Below are 10,693 nucleotides of genomic sequence, written 5' to 3' on the forward strand. Positions count from 1 at the left end.
AGTGACTACAATAATTATATTTAAGAAAATAGTATTAATTTATAAAAAATAAATTGTAAAATAAAGTACTTTGTGAAATTCTTAAGCACATTTCAATTAAAATTTTGAAGTTTTCACAATGTCTAGATTAATTTTTTCTACATTAACTTTTAGAATCACATGTAGCATAATTAGTCATCAAGATGAAAATATAAAGGAGCGTACATAATAACTGCAACTAAATAATCAAATTCTTTAAATTTGAAGTCATCAACCATGAGCCATAAAAACAAATTGTAGATTGTGATCCTTTTTTTTTTCAAAATTCTATACTTTTTGTCAATTGCAAATTGAATTTATATTGCAATATTCTAAAAAATAATTCAAAAGTACATGATTCTTCATCTTTTACATATCTTAAGCTCACACCAAAACAATCTTCAACAATTGCACAATTCTATTAAAATGTTGTTGCACAGTACACTATGTCCCATAAGACAGGGACTCTAGCTCTATAAGAACTCTTGTTTATTTTGCATTTTTTCACTAAACACAACATTAAAGAAAGAATGAACATGATTACGAATTATTCTAGTCCGTCTAATCATCATAGTACTTAAAGCCAATTGTTCAGTGATATATTGAAAGAAACGAAACGTACAAAGGCTCCACGCCCGACAGATTTAAGGGCAAGAAGCACGAGTTGTACCAGTTGCAAGTTTCTTCCAGCAATCAGTGGAAATATCAATGGAGGAAAATGAGTGTGTCTATCATTCTAGCTCACTTTGGCATAACCTTTGATTAAAGCAGTCGAAAGAGAAAGCAAACCGGGCCTCGGAATTCCGAATCCCTTGTTAAAGTAAAATTGGGCAACTACAAGAGAATAAAGGGAATGTATGACGCGTAATTCCGCTGGAAACTTCATAAATTGGATGTGGGTTTGTTTATTGCCAATCAGTTGGTGTTTGCCTTTGCAGTCTGCTCAAAGCTGAGGCGTCTGAGTTAGAATATGGTACGATTGATTTCCATTATTTTTTATTATGTTGACAGTCTATCTCCTTTTATTTTATTTATATATAGTTTGGAACTTGCAAATTGTTATCGTGAACTATATCAAAAGAATTGCTTTTAGGATTTGAAAGACGAAGATAATAGTGATCAGGAGTAAAAATGAAACCAAGAAACCAATGATTTGTGAAATCGTTTCAATAATTCATCCTTTCCTTCCAAGAGGATTCCCCACCGAGGAAAACCCAGATTCGTTTGAACAAATTGGGGATCTGGAGAAATATAAACACATCCTGGGACTGTTCCATTGCTTTGTGACAGAAGAATACTTAGCTCAGCGGGAGGAGAGTAAACCCCAACAAGAACTGCAAAAACATTCTTCTGATGTTTGCTTTCCCATAAAAAACTGTTTAAGCAGACATCAAGAACAGGGGCTATCGAAAAAACAGAGTGACAAGAACAGAGAGGATGAAAGCAGGGATCAAGAACCAGAGCAATCGAAAAATAAGACTAACAAAAAGGCCAAAGATGACCGGGATCTCAATATATTTATAAAGGGCTCGGCCTCAGAGCTCTTCGATTCTGGTGTGAAGTTCAAGCCTTATTATGGAGTCCCATCGAAGAAGAAGATATGTTTCAAGCAGAAAACCCTTTCTCTGCCCACAGTTTTTATCACGGATACCTCAGAGATGATCTTGAGGAATCTGATGGCCATGGAGGTGTGCCGCCCAAAAAGTACGAAGCATGTCTCATATTATGTATTGCTGATGAATACCTTGATTGAGGGAGAAAAAGATGTGGCAGTGCTAAGGAGGGAAGGGATCATTCAGAGTTCCATGGGAACAGATGATGAAGTCACCGACTTGTTCAATGGGCTGTGCAAGGGACTCAATTTGCAGGATGTTCAGGAAGACCCGTTTGCCAAGGTAAAACAGGATCTGAATAAGTGGTATAATAACCGACGATTGGTACAATTGAAACGATATTTGATCAGGCATCCCAGGCTTCTCAGGAACTTTTATATATTTTGGGCAATCGTACTTGCTCTGGGGGCTGCTGTACCCACCCTTTTGCCTATAGTCAAGACATTTTTAGAGAATCAGAACAACTCTTGATCGAAACCCACCTTGCTCTGATTAATTCAGTTTGCTTTCCTTAACTTCTGTTTGGATTGTGTGTGCCTGGGTGTTAAATTATGTGATTCCATAAATAGCTCGCAAAGGAGATATGAGATAGTGTTATTCCATAGGGAATACCAAATGGCCTTGGAGATCTTTGAAGCCCTGTAACGAATGACAACTCCCAATTGCATTCGGAAATCCCAAGGAATGGTTTGGATTTGACGGTCATGCATGGCTGTTAAGTAAAATTTTAAGGTGTCAATATAATTGTATGGTTGACAATACTTTTTTATCTTGAAATGGAGGAGGCACTCTTTAATTTCCTTGTGTTTGGAATAGAGAATATGATGTTTGGGGATCACAAATATATATATATATATATATATATATATATATATATATATATATATATATATATATATATATATATATATATATATATATATATATATATATATATATATATATATATATATATATATAATTCAATTTTGATTTAAGGTACATTATAACTTTGTATTGAACTTAATTATATTTTCTAATATAACATAATTTCAAAAATACGATATTAGAAGAAAAGTATAAGAATATAGAATAAAAGTTCATATATGAATTTTTGTTAAAGATTGTAATGCCTATCCCTAGTTTACTTTTCATGTTGGATTGTCGGATTCTTTTAGATCAGTTTTATAATTGTGGAACTTGGTTACCAGATTTGATCTAGATGTTATTTCATATTCAATTGATATATTTGATGAGCTACTTGATACTCAATTATTTCATGTGTTCATAGTTATTTCATGTGTTTTTGTTTATCCTTTCAATGATGATACATGTATGTTCATATTGGTGAAAGCCAGTAACCAAGATTTACCTATAACCCATTGATTCACCTTCGGTAGCAGCAGAATATTCGCCAATTCTCCTACTATCTGTAGACTTTATTTCGAGTGTTGGGTTGTTCAGTATAAGTTAATTTGACTACCTTCAAAATATTAGGGCTACCCTCACGTCTAGTGATCTCAATTATTTCATCACTAGTACATTTGCACTTGTTTTTTTACCAAAATTTTCAACCAAAGGTATGATTTTTAATTTTTTTTTGGTCCTCATCCCCGTATTGGTTGAAAATATCCTAAGTTTACCCAAGTTGGTCAAACTTTTGACCAACTCATGTCATAAGAAAGAAAAAGTATGTTAATCTTATACTTGTTGGAATTAAGGATAGAGTAATTGAGAGGGGGGTGAATCAATTACTAACAAAAATTAATCTCAACAGTTCCCTTAGATGTCTTAAAGATCTAGTTACTGCTTGTACTCGGTAAACAAATGTTGTAACTCGATAAATTAAACTATTACTTTCTTTTCAAGCATTCATGCATGTAACTCAAAATAAAGTGAACACAAGAGACACCAAATTTAACGTGGAAACCCAATATGGAAAAAACCACCAAGTAACTAGTCACCAATTTTTCACTCTTCTGAAGTGAGCCCTGTTAGGAGCCAACCCTGTTAAAGGTTACAATACACACTATTACGTGTGACCCTCTTAGAGGATTTAATCACCCTGTTAGGAGTGGCCTTGCTAGAAGTCTTTAGAATAAGTCAACTGAACTGTCACCTTGTTAGAGGATTTACAAAATGGTTGTTAAACCAACTCTATTAAGAGATTTGAAATCACTGCTACAATGGTTAGAAAGCAACAATGAATTGACCTAAACAAGATGCAACTGAATTTTCTAGTTATAGGTCTTTGTTCAGAATCATTAGATCCTCCTTAATCAAATATGGCTCTGTTGTTCCTCAATGATCTCCGATCATCCTTCAAATCTACTTCGACAACAATTAGTCTTCATATCACATTAATTCCACATTCTTTTCACTTCATACATTTTAGAATTTGCAACTTGACTTCTTACTTATACCATTCAGATTGTCAAGTCGGCCTATTTACATGTTACATTTACCAATAAACCTTACATGAGTCGGCTACAGATATTACTCTGAACAAATAAACATTATCTCATAAGACAATGAAATCCTTTACTGGCTAACCTTGCTCGGTACATACTGCTTCTGGAAATTCCCTGAGTTAACCATCTTGACTCAGTTAACATTGCAATATCCTTAAAATCTTTTGGCTGCCGAGTTTGCTCAGTAAGAACTGAATCCTTCAGTAAGAACTACTTCTTCCAAATTACCTTTGATGACGGAGTGAGCTCAGTAAGAACTACTTCTTTCAAATTACCTTTGATGACCGAGTGAGCTCGGTAAGAATTGCTTCTGTCACATTTTCTTTCATTACCGAGTGAGCTCGGTAAGAACTAAATTTCTTTGATTACCTTGAAAGCTCGGTAAACATTGTCCTTTGTCTAGTTGACCTTCTAAGCTCGGTAGACACTATCCTTTGCCTCGTTGACCTTCTAAGCTTGGTAGACACTATCCTTTGCCTCGCTGACCTTCTAAGCTCGAGAGACACTATCTGATGACTGATATGACATTTATGTGACATCAAAGACAACACACAATTGAACAATTGTATCCAACAATCTCCCTCTTTGGCATTGATGGCAACACAACATGTCATAGCAGAATGAAATTTGAAAACAAGTCTTTTAATGACAGAAAAAAAAACTCCCTCTTTCATAATAATCCCTCCCTCTTACACAAACTCTTATTATTTTGCAAATTTTAGAAAGATATGAAAGTATATTCTCCCTCTTTGACAACACGTACCAAAGACAAGTCAAAACAACTGAATAACATTGTACCTAATGTACTAATTCATATCCAATATCTTCATTGGCTTGCTGCATCAATTGATAGATTTTCAATTATATTCCTATTGATGTATCACTAAAACTATATTTTAGTGAGCTTCAGATAGGGGAATGACCCCTAACTTACCTCTTAGATACAGGAATGCATCCTTAGGTAAAAGGCTTTGTGAATATGTTAGCAATTTGTTCCTTTGTATGCACATATTCCAATCTTATTTCCTTTTCTTGCACCAATTCTCTAACAAAGTGATATTTTATGGCAATATGCTTGGTTTTTGAATGCATCACTGGATTCTTGGAGATGTTAATTGCACTTGTGTTATCACAAAACATAGCAACTGATTCTTTGATTTCTTGCTTCATACCTTTCAATAATTGTTTAAACCACACAATGTTTGAGCAATTTACTGCTGTTTCAACATATTCAGCTTCTATTGTGGATTGAGATGTACAACTCTACTTTTTGCTTGTCCAAGAAACCAACCTTTTTCTAAGAAAGAAAGCTCATCCACTTGTGCTCTTTCTATCATCAATATTTCTTGCCTAATCTGCATCAGTGAACACCTTTAAATCTAGTTTTCTTCCAAGTTTATACCATAATCCATAATCTTCAGTACCTTTTAAGTATCTCATGATCCTTTTGATTGCCATCATGTGATTTTCTTTTGGTTTTGTTGAGAATCTTGCTATAATCCCTACTGCAAGGGCAATGTCTAGTCTTGTGTGCACTACATATTGCAACTTTCCAATCATAGATCTATACAATGTCTGATCCACTTCTTTTGATTCATCATCATTGGTTAGTTTTAATCAAGTACACATAGGAGTCCCAACTAGTTTGCAATCTTCCATACCAAACTTTTTCAGTATCTCCTTGATGTATTTAGATTGAGTGATATAGATGTCATTCTTATTCAATTGAATTTGGAGACCAACAAAGAATTTGATTTCACCAACATTGATATTTCAAATTCCTTGTTCATTTGTTCTAAAAATTCTTTGCAAAGATCATCATTTCCTGTGAATTAAGTATCGTCTACAAATATTTCTACTAAAACAATTTTATTATCTAGTCCTTCCTTTATGTACAAACTGTTGTTGTCATTAGTTCTTTGAAAACCAATCTGAATAAGATAGTTATGCAATCTTTCATACCATGCTTTATGGGCTTGTTTCAGATTGTATAATGCTTTATGCAATTTGCAAACCATGTCATTTTTGTCTAGATCAGAAAAACCTTCAGGCTACTCAATGTAAACTTCTTCCTCCAATATGCCATTGAGAAATGCTGACTTGACATCCATCTGGTAAAATTTGTATCCTTTCAATGTAGCATATGCAAGTAAGGTTCTGACACCTTCTAATCTTGCAACAGGATCAAAAGTTTCTCCATAGTCTACACCTTCTTCTTGAGAGTATCCTTTGCATACTAGTCTAGCTTTGTTCCTTGATACCTTACCATCTTCATTTAATTTGTTTCTGAATATCCACTTTGTTCCAATCACATTTTTGTCTTTAGGTCTAGGTACAAGAGTCCATGTTTCTTTTTTCTCTATCTATTCTATTTCTTCATTCATAGCTTCAATCCAACTTTCATTGTCTAGTGCATCTTTGACATTTCTAGGTTCAAAATCAGCAAGTAAACAAGTGTCTTTCAACTTACTTCTTGTCATCGTTCCTTCTGATTTATCACCAATGATTTGTTCTAGTGCATGATGCTTTCCAACATACTTGGCTAACACGGGCTCCTTGCCTTTTGAATGACTTGCATTGTTATCCTTCTGTGTCTCAACTTCTGGTTCTGATTCTGGTTGCTCGGGTTCGATAGATGCTAACTTGATAGCTTCTGTTTGCAACTCAGGTTCTTGTAGCTTGGGAAGCATTAGCTCGATTTGAACTTCATGTGACTTGGTAACTAAAGACTCTGGAGTTGAGGATTCCTAAATAATAGGTATACTTGGCATTGTATCAGGTTTAATGTAAAAAAATGTTCTGTAGTCTTTAGGTTCCTTTTTGCTTTCTTCTTCTATTCTTTCTGCAAACTCATCAACTTTCACATGTGCACTTTCTATAACTTTGTGAGTAGATAAGTTCAAACATCTATATGCTTTGCTTTTGCAAGAGTATCCCAAAAATATTCTTTCATCACTTTTTACATCAAATTTACCTTTTCTAGATTCTTTCAAAATGTAACATTTGCTTTGAAATACTTTTAGATAACTTACATTGGGTTTGTAGCCATACCACAACTCATAGGGTGTTTTGAATGAGTCTTTTTTCAGCTGTACTTGGTTCAAGGTATGAATTGTAGTACTGATAGCTTCCTTCCAGTATTTGATAGCAATGCCTTTCTTAATCATTAAGGTTCTTGCACAATCCATTATAGATCTATTCCTTCTTTTTGCTATTCAATTTTGTTCTGGACTTCTAGGTGTTGAAACCTATCTTTTGATTCCCCTTTCAATGCAAAATTTATTGAACTCATGTGTCAGACCTTAAGCATTTCAGTCTTTTGCCTATTTCCTTTTCTACTTTGGCCAAATACCATTAGAACTTTTCAAATGCTTATGATTTCTCTCTAAGGTACATGACAATCATCATTCTTGAATAATCATCAACAAATAGAATGAATAATTTTTTACCAGTATAACTTTCAATGCCAATAGGTCCACACAAATTAGTATGCACAATTTCTAGAACTTCTTCAGTCTGATAGTTCTTGCTTTTAAAACTAGTCTTTCCCATTTTACCAATTTGACAATTCTTGCATAGACCAACCTCAGGTTTCTTTATGTTAGGAATACCTCTTACTTTCCTGAATTTATTGATTTTTATTAAATTTTCAAAGTTTATATGGCAACCTCCTATGCCATAACCAGCTTTCTTCAATTTGAGCAATGAAACATGAGCATTCACCAAGTTCAAGAAAAAATAAGTTACCTTTTTTTTGAGTGCCTGATCCAATCAGCTTTCCTTTGTCATCTAGCAATCTTTCTTTTTCATGAATAAATTCTACTTTGAATCCATTATTGAATAGCTATACCACACTCAACAAATTGTGCTTTAGTCCTTCTACCCAATATGCATTATCACATACAAGTTCCTTGGTAAGTGAGATTCTTCCTTTTCCTCTCATATAACAAGGTTTATTGTTACCAAATCTTACACTACCACCATCATAGTCTTCAAAATATTCAAACTTAGTTTTATCACCAGTCATGTGATGAGAACAACCACTATCTATAATCCATGTATCATTTCTGCTCATATGAGAAATTAGTGCCATTTCCTCATCATTATCAGATTCATCTTTTACAACAATGTAGACAATTTCTTCTTCTTCTTCTTCTTCAGAATCTTTTGCCATAAAACATACTTTCTTACCTTTATCCTTGAATGATTTGAAGTCTTTCTTGCCATTGTACTTGTGACCTTTCTTCTCATCTTTGTTTTGTCTATTTGGGCACCTAGCAGCAATATGTCCAATTTCTCCACAAGAGAAATAGATTAGAGGAACCTTACCTTTGTATTTCCCTTTGCCTCTTGAATATTTTCTTGCTAGCAGAGCTTCAACCACTTCAAGATCACTTTCTGAACTTTGTTTTGATTCTTCATCACTATCTGATTGTGGATCCTTCATCTTTTTCCCTTTTTCTTTGAGTGAAAGCTTGGCTTCAAATGCTGATTCAACAGTCTTGGTAGCTGGAACATAATTGTCATAGTTGTCTAGCTCAAATGCAGTCAATCTTCCAACTATGGCCTCTAAATTTATTTTATGATTTGTCTCACATCTCCTTTCTTGAATTGCAGAGACTTTGATTGCATAAATGGGAAGTAGAGTTCTAAGAACTTTACTTATAACTATCTCCTCACTGATATCTTCTCCAGATGCTTTGATTACACTAACACGTGCTTTAACTCTTTCAAAATACTTTGCAATATTTTCATCCTCTCTCATCCTTATTTGATCAAATTGTCCTCTCAAACTTTCTACTTTGGCTCTTCTCACATTATCATCTCCTCCATAGAGTTCTCTCAGCTTGTTTCACATTTCAAAGGCAATTTTGCAATCCTTGATGTCATCAAATTTTTCATAACTCAGAGCAAATGCTATATCTATCATAATGTTATTGTGAGTCTTCTTTTCAATAATATCATTGACAGATAATGTACCAGAAGGTTCTTCATATTTTTCATCAAGGTACTTTAGTCCTGTATCACCTATAGAAGCTAGATGAAGCCTCATCAATCCTTGCCATGTTGAGAAGTTGTCCCTATTAAGTCTTGGAATTTCCCTTTTGTAAGACATCCTGATCTTTAACTTAGATCCTTGAAATCTTTTCCTGTAAGCACCAATAGCTCTGATACCAATTGTTGGAATTAAAAATAGAGTAACTGAGAGGGGGGTGAATCAATTACTAACAAAAATTAATCTCAACAGTTCCCTTAGATGTCTTAAAGATCTAGTTACTTCTTGTACTCGGTAAAAAAATGCTATAACTCAGTAAATTAAACTATTACTTTCTTTTCAAGCATTCATGCATGTAATTGAAAATAAAGTGAACACAAGAGACACCAGATTTAATGTGGAAACCCAATATGAGAAAAACCACCAAGTAACTAGTCACCAATTTTTCACTCTTCTGAAGTGAGCCTTGTTAGGAGCCAACCATGTTAAACGTTACAATACACACTATTAGGTGTGACCCTGTTAGAGGATTTAATCACCCTGTTAGTAATGGCTTTGCTAGAGGTCTTTAGAAAAATTCAACTGAACTGTCACCTTGTTAGAGGATTTACAAAATGGCTATTAAACCAACTATGTTAAGAGATTTGAAATCACTGCTACAATGGTTAGAAAGCAATAATGAATTGACCTAAACAAGATGCAACTAAATTTGTTGGTTATAGGTCTTTGTTCAGCATCATTAGATCCTCCTTGATAAAATATGGCTCTATTGCTCCTCAATGATCTCTGATCATCCTTCAAATTTGCTTCCACAAAAATCAGTCTTCGTATCACATTAATTCCACATTCTTTTCACTTCATACATTTTAGAATTCACAACTTGACTTCTTACTTATACCATTCAGATTGTCAAGTCTGCCCATTTACATGTTACATTTACCAATAAACCTTACATCAGTTGGCTACAAATATTACTTTGAACAAATAAACGTTATCTTATAAGACAATGAAATCCTTTACTAGCCGACCCTTCTCGGTAAATACTGCTTCTAGAAATTTCCTGAGTTAGCCATCTTGACTCAGTTAACATAGCAATATCCTTAAAATCTTTTGGCTTCTGAGTTTAGTCAGTAAGAACTGAATCCCTCTGTAAGAACTACTTCTTCCAAATTACCTTTGATTACCGAGTGAGCTCGGTAAGAACTACTTCTTCCAAATTACCTTTGATGACCAAGTGAGCTCGGTAAGAACTACTTCTTCCAAATTACCTTTGATGACCAAGTGAACTCAATAAGAACTATTTTTGTCACATTTTTTTCGATTATCGAGTGAGCTCGGTAAGAACTAAATTTCTTTGATTACCTTGAAACCTCGATAAACATTGTCCTTTGTCTAGCTGACCTTTTGAGCTTGGCAGACACTATCTTTTGCCTCGCTGACCTTCTAAGCTCGGTAGACACTGTCCTTTGCCTCGCTGACCTCTTGAGCTCGGTAGACACTATCCGATGACTGATATGACATTTGTGTGACATCAAATACAACACACAATTGAACAATTGTATCCAACAATACTGGAATAGGCTTATAGTCATATGATATTATTGTTTTATGTTATT

The 10,693-nt window shown here is 34.2% G+C and overlaps 1 protein-coding gene across 1 annotated transcript; it reads left to right on the forward strand.

Annotated features, from left to right (window-relative positions):
- Positions 1-795: 795 nt before the first annotated feature.
- LOC149536560 (putative UPF0481 protein At3g02645) lies at positions 796-2,430 on the forward strand. The gene is made up of 2 exons (XM_089803982.1): positions 796-991; positions 1,112-2,430. The coding sequence occupies exon 2, from the start codon at positions 1,167-1,169 to the stop codon at positions 2,100-2,102; it is 936 nt and encodes a 311-aa protein (XP_089660108.1). The 5' UTR covers positions 796-991; positions 1,112-1,166; the 3' UTR covers positions 2,103-2,430.
- The last annotated feature ends 8,263 nt before the right edge of the window (positions 2,431-10,693 follow it).

The sequence above is a fragment of the Cupressus sempervirens genome, chromosome 10 (genome assembly GCF_028749045.1).
Source record: "Cupressus sempervirens isolate cs-2001-9-10 chromosome 10, ASM2874904v1, whole genome shotgun sequence".
Lineage (NCBI taxonomy): Eukaryota > Viridiplantae > Streptophyta > Pinopsida > Cupressales > Cupressaceae > Cupressus > Cupressus sempervirens.

Bases quoted from the DNA above. Each gene is read 5' to 3' on its own strand.
- LOC149536560 (XM_089803982.1), top strand. From the start codon at position 1,167: ATGATTTGTGAAATCGTTTCAATAATTCATCCTTTCCTTCCAAGAGGA.